The sequence below is a fragment of the Gorilla gorilla genome, chromosome 6, assembly GCF_029281585.2.
Source record: "Gorilla gorilla gorilla isolate KB3781 chromosome 6, NHGRI_mGorGor1-v2.1_pri, whole genome shotgun sequence".
Lineage (NCBI taxonomy): Eukaryota > Metazoa > Chordata > Mammalia > Primates > Hominidae > Gorilla > Gorilla gorilla.
Window position 1 is genome coordinate 32,086,219 of NC_073230.2, and position 13,847 is coordinate 32,100,065.

The 13,847-nt window shown below is 35.3% G+C and overlaps 1 protein-coding gene across 9 annotated transcripts in view; it reads left to right on the top strand.

The window, feature by feature from the left end:
* PALS2 (protein associated with LIN7 2, MAGUK p55 family member) overlaps positions 1-13,847 on the top strand; it is a 120,413-nt gene that overhangs the window by 73,885 nt on the left and 32,681 nt on the right. For all 9 annotated transcript variants that reach the window (XR_010134617.1, XM_031012878.3, XM_031012877.3 and 6 more), the window contains 2 exons: positions 2,006-2,158; positions 2,876-3,103. Coding sequence is in view for 8 of the 9 variants with exons in the window: in XM_031012878.3 (XP_030868738.1) it covers positions 2,006-2,158; positions 2,876-3,103 (381 nt within the window). In the remaining variant the exon portion in view is untranslated. The remainder of the gene's footprint in view (positions 1-2,005; positions 2,159-2,875; positions 3,104-13,847) is intronic.

The window sequence follows — 13,847 nt, forward strand, 5'->3', positions numbered from 1 at the left end:
CTTCCATAATGGAGAGCTTCTCATCAACTGGGCTGCTTAGTGCATTTCTACTGAAGAGGCAGGAATGTACTTGATCCTTCCTTTTACTAAGTTTCAAAGTGAAGAGCTGTTTAAAATTGCAGTTTCAAGTGGTAACAAATGAGTTTTTTCAGTCTATTTTTTAAAATAGCATTGTGGATCTATGGATTTTTTATTCAATGTTTTAATCCTTTACAATCCCTACTTTTGATTTTCAAATTGCCATGACTTTGACGAGTTGTGGGCAAATTTTTACTATAAAAATCTGAAGCACATGAGAGTTCTGAACTAGAGATAGAAATTTAAGAGTTGTCAATGCATAAGTAGTGGCTCAAGTCACAGGAGTAAATGAAACTGCCAAAGGAGGATATAGGGTGGAAAACTAAGCAGCGCAGGTTAGCAACTTCCAGCATTTATAGGAAGAATCCTTACATATGGATTTGTGAGTTGTTCTATTGAATTTTTTTCTCCAGTGTTTCACAAATTGTTTTATGAAATGACCAGAAATGACCAATTATCCTGATTGCTTTTTTCCCGAACCTGTTAATATTTGCTTCTTTCTATTTTGATTTATTGTTTTTGAACTTGAATTCTATCCAGCCCCTCAAGAATGTTAACTTATCTTTATGTTGAATATGCACAGTTGCAGTAAAAATTATTCTTTTTTTTTTTTTTTTTTTGAGACACAGTTTCACTCTTGTTGCCCAGGCTGGAGTACAATGGTACAATCTCGGCTCACTGCAACCTCTGCCTCCCGGGTTCAAGCAGTGCTCCTGCCTCAGCCTCCCGAGTAGCTGGGATTACAGGCACACACCACCACGCCCAGCTAATTTTTTGTGTTTTTAGTAGAGACAGAGTTTTGCCATGTTGGCCAGGCTAGTCTTGAACTCCTGACCTCACATGATCCACCTGCCTTGGCCTCCCAAACTGCTGGGATTACAGGCATGAGCCACTGCGCCTGCCCTAAAAATTATTCTTTTAGGATAAGAAATGAAAAAAAAATTAACATTTAAGTATTAAGAAATTCCTTGGGAGGCCGAGGTGGGCGGATCATGAGATCAGGAGATCGAGACCATCCTGACTAACACGGTGAAACCCCGTCTCTACTAAAAATACAAAAAATTAGCTGGGCATGGTGGCATGTGCCTGTAGTCCCAGCTACTTGGGAGGCTGAGGCAGGAGAATCACTTGAACCCGGGAAGTGGGGGTTGCAGTGAGCTGAGATCACACCACTGCACTGCAGCCTAGGTGACAGAGTGAGATTCTGTCTCCAAAAAAAAAAAAAAAAAAAAAAAAATTCCTAGAAAGCTAGATCAAAACCACCCATGCTGATAGCACATACATAGTAAGTATAGGAGGTAAAAAAAATATGTTATATTCAGGACTATTACCGACTTGTTTTTTTGCTCAAAAAATGTTCCTTTTATAAACTAAAACCTTTATTGGTAATATAAATTTTTTTGTCACTGATATAAGATGCTAATATTTATCCATTTTCTATTGGACATCTTTTAACAGACGTTTTCTACATATAAAAAGTATATCATATTACTAACATAGCAATGTTAGGTAAAAATGTCATTTGAATTTGAATTTTTATGGTATTTTAGTAAATAGGATTGATGGTAAATATTGAATGATATGATGACAGTGGTGGCAATAAAATCCAGTACCTTCATTGCACCAGACTGGAAACCTAGGTTCAGTTTCCGGTGAACTTGCCAGTTTTTAAAAAGCATCACTAAACTCTGTCAGTCTCTTCATATCTCAAAGAAGGAATATGATATTGTTTGATGATAATAAAACTATATTTTTATATCTCTTAAAATTATATATTTATTTGATCAACCTGATATTTGGGAATTTAATACCATGTGCCTTGGAAATTTTTAGTACTCCATTGGAGTAATGAAATAACAAAGTACTTTTAGTAACAAATTTCATCCACATATCATAAATAACCACAGGCTATTTTGACTCCTTATAGTCACTGTTGGAGGCCCATGATATTGTGGCATCAAAGTGTTATGATTCACCTCCGTCAAGCCCAGAAATGAATAATTCTTCTATCAACAATCAGTTATTACCAGTAGATGCCATTCGTATTCTTGGTATTCACAAAAGAGCTGGGGAACCATTGGTGAGTATAGATAAATCAGTGCCCTATTAAATCTGAAATATGACATAATTTGTGGTTCAGTCACTACTCTGTTTCATTTTTTTTCCTTTTCATAATGTTATGAAAACTGTATTCTTGTTTGGCCTGTGTATAAAGACACAGCTGATGCTTTCTCAACTTGGTTTAGCCTGCAAAATTAAACTAAAATGAAAAGTTAAACTGAGCTAGAAGTAGAAATATGGCAAGGGGTAGCAAAAAATTTCAGAAGATGACTATTATGTTTCTTCCTACCCTTTGAAGACATGAACTACCCTTTGAAGAAATACTGACAGTATCAAAATATAAAAAGAAGTTGTTATTAAAAATTGAAGCCATACTAGGACTCTCTAAGTAGTGAAGTTTACTGTTCCTTGGTAAAATTATTACTTCTGGATCCTGACTATAAGAACAGTGAGTGCAAAAAAGGAAAAGCCAGGAATAAGTCCATCAGAATGCACAAATACCTTTTCCTGCTCTCTTGAGTTTCCATTTAGCCTGTAAGATACATCCTATCCACTAGTGTAATAAACTATACTAGTACACAGTTTAATGGGAGTGAAATATTGAGACAGGAGAGAACATGGGAAAAGTAAGAATGATTCATTTTACCTAGTTTTAGAATTATTTTCTTACATATGCTCATCAATATTTAAGCATTTCTCCCTAATAAATGAGAAATCTGTTTCTTATTTTTCATAGGGTGTGACATTTAGGGTTGAAAATAATGATCTGGTAATTGCCCGAATCCTTCATGGGGGAATGATAGATCGACAAGGTCTACTTCATGTGGGAGATATAATTAAAGAAGTCAATGGCCATGAGGTTGGAAATAATCCAAAGGAATTACAAGAATTACTGAAAAATATTAGTGGAAGTGTCACCCTAAAAATCTTACCAAGTTATAGAGATACCATTACTCCTCAACAGGTTAGTAATAAAATTTTTGGTAGTATTAAAAATACTTTCATGTTTTTAATCACAGTGTTGGAAATAACTATCAGTTGCTACTATTTTGCTAAAGAAAAGAGAAAAAATTGATTTGAGTGTTCTGAAATGGCTTATGTTGTCATGGGTGAATTTTTGAATTTTTAAACAATGCTATTTTACTATTGTAAAGGAAATAGTAGATTTCTTCGTTAACACCAGGAACCCTGGCATAATAGTAACCTACAGCTAGGTATCAGAAGAACCATAAAGTCTTTGAATTACTAATCTAGCAAACATTTCTGACAGCTGTTATGTTCAGGCATTGTATTAGGCCCTGGGAGAGGATAAAAATGCAGTCCAGATCACCTCCAGCTTAGTGTTTGTGTGATGGGTGAAATGACTGATGAGGCCAGAAAAGAGGATGGGTATAAAGAAAATCTTGGACCCCTGGTTTGCACACATTTGATCTGTATTTTAAAACTAATTTTAGGTAAACTAGATAATTGAACGGGAAAATGTTTTAGTTATAGAGATTGTCTAGACTCGGTATGTTAAGTGAATTCAAAAAGAAGAGAGATGAGATTATGTAACCAGGTGGCAGATTTTTGAAGGTGTGAGGTGATTTGTGAACAACAGCTCTAATGAATGGTTAAAATGACCACTTAGGTTCAAATACCAGTGCTGCCAGTTATCAGCTTACCTTCTCTGTGCTTCATTTTTCTCATCTATATAGTTAGGGATAAAATTTGTTTTCTCAAAAGATTGTTATGAGGATTAAACGAGTTAATTCATGTAATGCTCTCACAGCAACACCTGGCGCATAGTGAGTGCTCAAGAAGTGGCTGCACTTGCTGTGGTGATGACTCAGTAGTGGTAAAATGGAACCATAAAGAAAGAAAAAGAAAGAAATTGCGGAGGAAGAATTGAAAATTATGATAGGAGTGTTGGAACCAAAGAGAGGGTTTTCAAGCCTAAGTAATGTAGAAGTAGATGCCTCTAATGCTCAGGTTTATTCCAGAAATTTATTGTTTGATGTATGAATGAAATTATAAGTTTTTTTACATAAGATACTGCCGGTGTATCTTATTTCATATTGTTAAAATGAGAGTTTAAAAGCCTAGTTCTTACATTTCCATACAGTTATTTGAAATAACATTTCATTGAATGTCTATTTTAAACTGTTCTTTCAAAGGTAAGGATAGATTATTTAGTCATTAATATTAGCATGTAAATTGAACTTATGAAAATAGATAGGCTTGTAATTAACTTTGGTTGAAATGAAGGTAGTTTTGTGGTCCTCAAGGAAAAGAATTGTGAAAAATAAATGATATTAGTACTTAGACATTTCGTATCAGTAGTACCTCTCAGGCTACCTTTATTCCTCAGTTGGCAGCTTTCAATTTGTGACAGCCTGAGGCCTTATCTTGGACCTGCGTACGCTGGAAGAGTAAAATCTAGGATTTACGTATTTTATTTATTATTATGTGTTAGTTGTAGTAGGAAGATCTTATTTTCCTTCTGTGGTCTAAACTCCAGAATTCTTCTAGCTCACCATGGCTATAATAGACTTTTACAGGCAAAATAAAATTTTATAATATTAATAACTAGGGCTTTGGCCCAAATTCCTACATAGATTCTGCATCTGGTGAACTAACTGAATACCATGAAATGCAAGGACATTTAGCCTTGTTTAAACATAAGTTTTCCACATTCCATACCCTCTCAAACTCTGCTTTTCACTTAGTATTTAGAGCTGGGGGAATGAATTCAAGTAGGAGAGGAGGAGTCTTATAAGCCTGAGGTAGCCTGAGGCCTGTCCTCCCATAAAGAAGAAAAGAAACTATAACATGAAGGCTTCCAAAAGAACATCCAAATTGAGACTTTTTTTTTTTTTAATGAAAAGGGGAACATTACTCATATGCTGGAATAATAGGCATAAACCAGGGCATCTGCAAACCATGGGCATCCTACTAGGATGCTATAGGGAAGCAAGGGCATTTTGCCTCTTCAACTCTTTCACTAAAATCTCCACCATGTAGTGCTGTGGAGCTAGTCTCAGCTCTGGATTGCTGCAAGAGCAAATGAAAGCCAAGAACTCTTCCCTACCACGGTAATGTTTTTCAAAAGCATAGTCAGTAGATGATCTTTATCAGAATCGTTTCAGGTGCTTGGTAAAAGTCCAGAATCTGCTATGGGACATAAGTATCTATGTTTTAAATTTTGAGGGCCAGAGTGAGTTAGAAGTAGCCAATTCTGAAGTTCTTCAACTTTCTTATAGCTTAGATTCCCAGGGGCTATTCATGATTCCATTTGTTTATTAAGGCCAACTGATAGGAATTCTCTCTTATTCTTTGGAACCAACATGACCTGGACAACTAGAAACAATATAAGAAAATGTATTACAGGACTATTTCACTCAAGGATATACATTAAAAATTCTCAACAAAATATTAGCAAATCAGATTTGATTGTGTATATAACAAAGATGATACAACATATCCAAGTTAGATTTATTATCCCAGGTGTGCTAGGAGAGTTTCATATTAGAAAATCCATATGTAACTAAGCACATTACCAGATGAAAAGAGAATAACCTCAATGGAGAATTTGATAAAATTCAATGATTTTTAAAAAATGATTAGTAAATTAGGAACAGAAGGGAAAAGCCTTAATTTTATTACCAAAAAAAAAATAGAACAAACATTATTCTGAATTAACTAATGTTAGAAGCTTTCCCTTTAAAGTGAGAAACTGGCCTTGCAGCTGGTCTGCCTGAGACCTCTAGTGCCAACCCCAATACCCCACGAAGTTTAATTTCCACTCACGAAATTCCACTTTCGTTTTCATTATAAAATGAAAAAGCCCTCACAAACCATGAAAAACTTGCCAGATTTCAAGCACCATTGTACACTGGTAAAAAGGAACTGCCCCCAGATGATACAGCAAACATTATCTGTTACAACAGATGATAAAAAAAATCTTCAGTTTTCCTGAAAGAAAGTAGGAATAGGCAATATCTCTGATACTAAAGAGGTATGTTTGCAAACCAAGGAATGGTGATCTACATTAACAATCCCAGTGTTTAGACATCTCTAGCAGCAAACACTTTGACCATTACCAGCCATGCTGAGATAAAGCAGCTAACAGAAATGCCACCCAGTGTCTTAAACCAGCTTGGTGTTAAGGAAACTGGCAGAAGGTGGATGGAAAAGTACCACTTACTATTGGGGAAGTGGTGATCTTGTTCAGAATTTTGATGAAGCTTCCAACAATGAGGCAAACTGAATTGATTCAGCTTCTAAAAAATAATAAAATTTCAAGAATTTTAACTGCTTTTAAAATTTTTGTTTTATATGTGATAAAATGTAAGTCTATAAATTCCAAGGCCCTTGGGCACTGCTTTTTAATTATTGATTATATACAGTTATTTATTGGGAAATTATTGCCAGGAAATAGTTTAAAACAAAGATAAAGCCTTTGCCTAGTTAAAAAAAAAAAAAAAGAAACTAGAGAAGGATGCCCACTAGCACCACTTCTATTTAATATTTTCTTGAAGGATCCGTAAGTACAGTATGACAAAAATAAATTATACAAGCAAAATGTTTGGAAAGGAGGCAATAAAACTTATTTACAAATATGATCATGTTTTTGCATAGAAACCCCTCAAAACTACAACTTATTAGAAATAGTAGAGTTTACCAAGGTACCTGAAAATAAGATTAAGACACAAAACTCAATTGCATTTCTGTATGTCATCAGCAAACATCTAGAAATCTAACTATGACATCATTTATAGTAGAGTCAGAGAATGTCACATTTAGGAATAAATTAACCAAAAAAATTCAAGACCTCTACACAAAGGAATTATGAAGAGGATCTAAATAAGCAGGTATATCATGTCATGGACAGGAAGACAATATTGTGAAGATGTTGATTTTTCACGCATTGACTTGTAGATTTAATGGAATTCCAGTCAAAACAGGGTTTTCCATGGAATTTGATAAGATGAATAGCCAAGACACTTTTGAATCAGAAAAGCAGGAATGGGGTCTGATTATTAATATGTAGGAATTAAGATATTGTGATGTTGGCATAGGAAGAGACAGCATGATCAATGGACTTTTAGAGAGCTCAGAAAGAGACCTACACATACATATTACTTTGATATGTGACAGAGATAATGTTTTTCAATGTGGAAAGCAGATGATTCAATGAATAGGGAGAACCTGGTTATTCTAGGGATACTGTTTGAAATTGTGTTTCACTCTACACAGAAAAATCAAGTAAAAGGGGACGTGTTCAGTAAACATATAAAGATATATTGAAAATCATAATGTGATATACCATTAAGTTGGTAAAAATTATAGCTGTGAATCAATAGCATCTTTTCTACATTGCTGGTGGCAGTGTGTATTGGTATAAACACATTGGGGAGAAAAGTTTAATAATGTCTCTTAGAGTTAAATATTCACATATATCAAGCTGCAGTAATTCCTTAGAGCAATTCTTATGTATGTACAGCTGGAAACATGTTAATAAGCATATAAACCCCAAAAGATTACATGCATATAGCATGATACTATTTTTTTAAGTTTAAAATAACTATATAAAGAGTACATATAGATGCAGTAGAACTATAATCAAAATGAAAAGCAAGGAGTTTGTGAACCCAGGATTCAGGGTGAAGTGTGCCTTGGTTGGGGAAACCGAAGGATGGGATGGAATGAGGGCAGGAGAATCAAGTAGGATTTCAATGTTAGTTTTAGGTGGCAAGTGCATAGCTGTCTATTATATTATTAAAACTAATTGAATCGACAAAAGCAGTCCTTGCACGAACCAGTGGTATAAACTTAAGAATTATGATTAGTATAATTTTGGCCTAGGTTAGTAGTTAGTAGTTTTTTTTTGTTTGTTTGTTTGTTTTTTTTTTTTTGAGATAGAGTCTAGCTCTGTCACCCAGGTTGGAGTGCAGTGGCGTGATCTTGGCTCACTGCAGCCTCCACCGCCCGGGTTCAAGTAATTTTCCTGCCTCAGCCTCCCAAGAAGCTGGGACTACAGGTGTGTGCCACCATGCCTGGCTAATTTTTATATGATTTTTAAAATAAAATTTTTTATTTGGCTGAGGCTTCAATTTGTGGCCCTCAGATATTTATCAGAAAGGAACTTGGATTGCCCTTCAAAACTTTTTTAACCAAACATATCTTCTTGTTATCTTGCTGTTCTCAAAAATGTGTGTGTACATCTGTATTTAACGAAGTAGACCAAGTTTGTACACTGAAAATTTTTAGAAAAAGAGCATCCTTCCTTGATCATCTCAGCTAGTGTCATGGAAAATCTCTTAGCAATGATAATCACTTTGTTCACCATCTTGTCACTTACTCTGAAATGCAGATTCAGATGGGCCTGGAACTATGGTTTAAGAAGTAGGTTCAATAAGCAACATTTGCACCATGTTTAGCCAACACATTCCCAAATGAATTACTAGCCACCTTCTGATTTAACATCAGGGTCAAGGTGGAGCTGTTTTTCTAGCCATTTCATCCATTTAATTTTTCTCCCACTAATTATTGTCATTTGCATAAGCATAGTGTATTCCTGTGCAATATTTTCTCAATACTTTTACTGTTTTTATCTTTACTTTTAAAAATATCCTGGAGATAAAGTTTATATAAATAACATAAAGTGTACAATTTGATACATGTGGACATACATAATATACCCATGAAGTCAACACAATTGAGATGATGAACACTCCCAGAAATTTATTTGTGTCCATTTCTTTCTCTTTTTTTTTTTGAGACAGGGCCGCACTCCGTCACCCAGGCTGGAGTGCAGTGACAACGATCACAGCTCACTGCAGCCTCAGCCTCCCAGGGCTCAGATAATCCTTCTACCTCAGCCTTCTGAGTAGCTGGGACCACAGGCATGCACCACCACACCCGGCTAATATTTGTATTTTTTCTTTTTTTTTGTAGAGACAGGGTTTCGCTACATTGTCCAGGCTGTCTTGAACTCCTGTGCTCAAGCGATCTGCCTGCCTCAGCCTCCTAAAGTGCTAGGATTACCGGCATAAGCCATTGCTCCCGGCCTCCCAGCTTCTTTGTGTCCACTTCTCATCCTTCCCTCCTACTCCCCTTCTCTCTACCACCCCTGACTCCAGGCAGCTACTGCTCTGCTCTTTGTCACTTTAAATTATATTGCATTTTCCATATTTTTATATAAATGGAATACATGTATTCTTTTTTGGATTTTGTTTGATTCGTTTGTTTAGCTTCCCTCACTCAGCATAGTTGTCTGGGGATTCATTCATGTTATGTATATTGATAGTTCATTTCTTTTTATTGACAAGTGATATTCCATTGCATGGCTGTACCACAGTTTGTTTATCCATTACCTGGCTGATGAACATTTTTTTGTTACCAGTTTGGGGCTTTTACAAATAAAGCTGCTATGGACATTTACATGTAAGTCTCTTGAGTATATACCAGGGGTTGAAGGATTGAGTCATATGGTAGGTATATGTTGAACTTTTGAAGAAATGACTAAACCGTTTTCAAAAGTTAGTATATAACAACTTAAATTTCCACCAACATTATATGAAAGTTCCAATTACTCTACGTTTTGGGCAACATGTGGTATGGTCAGTCTTTAAAATTTTAGCCATTCTAATAGTGTGTAGTGGTATATCATTGTGATTTTAATTTGCATTTTCCTAATAACTAATAATATTGAACATGTTTTTATGTGTTTATTTGCCATACTTCTGTGCACTTTGGTGAAGTGTCTTCAAATATTTTGTCCATTTTTTGTTGAATTGTTTTTCTTAGTTTTGAGTATTCTTTATGTATTCATTATACAAGTGCTTCATCAGAACTGGGATTTGCCAAGACTTTCTTCCAGTCTGTATCTTGTCTTTTCATTCTCTTAACAATGTCATTCAAAGAGCAGAAGTTCTGAATTTTGATGAAATCCAATTTATGATTTTTTTTGAGTCATCCTTTTGTGGCTTTAAGAAGTCCTTGTATAACCTAAGGTCATGAAGATTTTCTCCAATTTGTTTTCTACAAGTTTTACAGTTCTATCTATGCTGTACCTCTGAGTCTATGATACATGTACTGTATGTTAATTTTTATATAGGGTGTGAGGAAAGGATCAAAGTTTATATTTTGCATATGAATATTCAATTTTTCCAGCTCAGTTTGTTGAAAAGACTATTTCTTTCATCAAATTTAGAAAAACTTTGACAATAATTTCTTCAGACATTTTTTCTATTTTTCTGTTTCTCCTGTCCTTTGGTGACTTTAGTTACATGTATATTAGGCCCATTGAAGTTGTCCCGTGGGTCACTGATTAGTTCATTTATTTCAGCCTTTTTTCTCTGTATTTTTCATGTTGGATATTTTCTATTGTTTTGTCTTCAAGTTTACTAATCTTTTCTTTTGCAACGTCTAATCTGCTATTAATCACACCTAGTGGGTATTTTTCGTCTCAGATATTTTGGCTTTCATTTCTAGAAGTTCAGATTGGGTCTTTTTTATATCTGCATGTGTTTAATAGACTTAATCCTTCCTATAGTTTCTTGAACCATGAATATAATATGTAAAGTTGAAACAATTACTGTAATGTCCTTTTCTACAAATTATAGCACATTTGACATTTCTGGGTCATTCTTCATTGATTTTTCTCCTTGTTATAGGTTATTTCCTCCCTCTTTGCGTGCTTGGCCATTTTGATTGGCTGCCAGGCATCAAGAATTTTACCTTGTTGGGTGCTGGATATTTTTGTATTAGAAATATTCTTTTTTTTCTTCCAACTTTTTTTTTTTTTTTTTTTTTGAGACAAGAGTCTTGCTCTGTTGCCAGGCTGGAATGCAGTGGCGTGATCTTGGCTCGCTGCAACCCCCACCTCCTGGGTTCAAGTGATTCTCCTGCCTGAGCCTCCCAAGTAGCTGGGACTACAGGCATGTGCCACCAGGGTGAGCTAATTTTTTTTTTTTAGTAGAGATGGGGTTTCATCACATTGACCAGGATGGTCTCAATCTCTTGACCTCGTGATCCATCTGCCTCAGCCTCCCAAAGTGCTGGGATTACAGGTGTGAGCCACTGCACCCGGCCCTTCCAACTTTTAGGTTCAAGGGGTATGTGTACAGGTCTGTTACATGGATAAATTGCATGTTTCTGGAGTGTAGTGCACAAATGATTTCGTCACCCAGGTAGTGAGCATGATACCTGATAGGTAGTTTTTCAGTCCTCACCCTCCTCTTATCCTCTGCCTTCAAGTAAGCCCCAGGGTCTGTTGTTCCCCTCTTTGTGTCGATATGTACTCAATGTTTAGCACCCACTTACAAGTGAGAACATGCAATAATCTGGTTTTCTGTTCCTGCATTAATTGGCTTAAGATAATGGCCTCCAGCTATGTCCATGTTGCTCAAAGGACATTTTATTCTTTTTATGGCTGCATAGTATTCCATGATGTATATGTACCAAATTTTCTTTATCCAGTCCACCATTATTGGGCGCCTAGGTTGATTTCATATCTTTGCTGTTGTGAAAAGTGCTATGATGAACATATGTGTACATGTGTCTTTATGGTAGAATGATGTATATTCCTTTGGGTATGTACCCAGTAATGGGATTGCTGGGTCAAATGATAGTTCCGTTTTAAGTTCTTTGAGAAATTTCCAAAGTGCTTTCCGCAGTGGCTGAACTAATTTACATTTCCACTAGCAGTTCCCTTTTCTCTGCAACTTTGCCAACATCTGTTATTTTTTGACATTTTAGTAATAACCATTCTTAACCTTTGTTCTAAGATACAGATGATTCTTTTAAATCTTGCTTTTTAAGGTTTATTAGGTATGATTGCAGGATGTAGTTTAGCTCATAACCCTTCTAAGTATTGTACCCCACCTCCTGTGAATTACAAAGGTTTTTTCCACTTGGCCTGGTGAGAACAGAAACTATTCTTGACCGTATACAACTTCCATATATAGTTCCCTATAATGCTTTCAAATGATTCTTTACCATCATTGAGGAAAGAGCTACACAGAGAGAGGATGCCGGTAGCTTCCTCATACACATGCATTGATTAAATACTCAGTTGAAAACAGAGGGAATCCCTCACAATTCTTTGTGTAGCCTTTCCTCACTGATACTGTATTCCATGCACTGTAACCACCTTGATCTCCCAGGTCTCCCAGTTCATCTCCTCAACTTAGAGACCATCAGGCTTCACCTTTCTCCCTTCCTGATTTGCAGCCTGGAAACTCTCTCTGCAGTTAGCTGGGGCAATTGTGCAGCTCATCTTGTTTCTTCCATCTTTTAGGATCACTATCTTCATTGCCTGATCTCAGATATCTTGAAAGACATCGTTTCACATATTTTGTCAACATAGTTTTTAGTTGTTTCAAGTTGGAGGGTCCTTGTTACTTCATCTGAATCCAAATGGGAGTCATTTATCTTTATTACCTTAAAATTTTTATTTTTATATAGGTGAATCATTCCCATGGTTTGAAAATCAAAAAATGTAAATATGTATTCAGTTGAGATCTCCCTCTGAATCCTTCCCACTACCAACCTAGTCCTCATCCCCCCACCAGTAACAAACTATGCTACTAATTTATCTTTCCAGAATTTCTTCATTCATATGCAAGTAAATAAAAATTACATATCCTTTTTCACCTTTCACCTCCTTTTTCATAGAAAGGTTGCATAGTACACATGCTATTCTGAACCTTATTTTTTTTCACTTAACCATCTATCTTGAGGGTATTTCCTTATTGGTGCATACACTTCCTATTGACAAACACACACACACACACTTTTTTAACGACTGTATATAGTGCCACATCATGTAGACATACCATCATTTGTTTAACCAGTTCCTTTTTGTTAAACAATTAGGTTGCTTCCAATCTTTTGTTATTAGGAATGATGTAGTCTTGTGCATAAGTCATTTTGGATGTATCTGCATAACATAGCTGTTGAATACATTGCCAGACATGGATTACTAGGTCAGAGGGTTTATGCGTTTGTAATCTTGACAGCTATTGCCAAATTGTCCTCCCAAGAGGTTGAACCATTCTTCCACAAGCCTATTAGGAAAATGCCTATTAGCCCACAGTTCTTTTATAGAATGTTATAAAATACAAGGATTTCTGCTAATCTGATAGGGAAAAAATGTTATAAAGTAGTTTTAATTTGTATTTCTACTCTGAGTGAGGTTGTTGAACATCTCCTATGCTTAAAAGCCATTTGTACTTCCTTTTCTTTGTACTTTAAATCATTTTGGTCATTCAGTTCTTTTTAGTAATAAGAATATGAAATAGAAATATTTTAGTAGGTGGTGTTTAGTTAATGATGAATGAACAGTTAACATCCATAGCCTATAAGTGCAACACTTTAAATTGCATTTAATAAAATATAATTATGCTAAATCTAGTCATATCTTTAATGGTTTTAGAGTCATTACAAAACGGTTAGATCAAAGGTTGGGTTGATTTTTCAGACAAATTTTCAAAGTTCAAAGTAAAATCAGGTTAATCTGAGTTTTTGACCATAACAGTAATGTTCTAAAACTACTTTCGTTAATGAAAAAAAATAGAAATTGTTCTATAAATCTTTTACCTTTGAGAGATGTGGTTTGTATTCCACAGATAATGGCATTTCCATAACAATTTGACAGATGTTGGAGGAATGAATATTTGAAATTTGGACTATCTTGTAAAGTCTGAGCTTTATGGTTACAA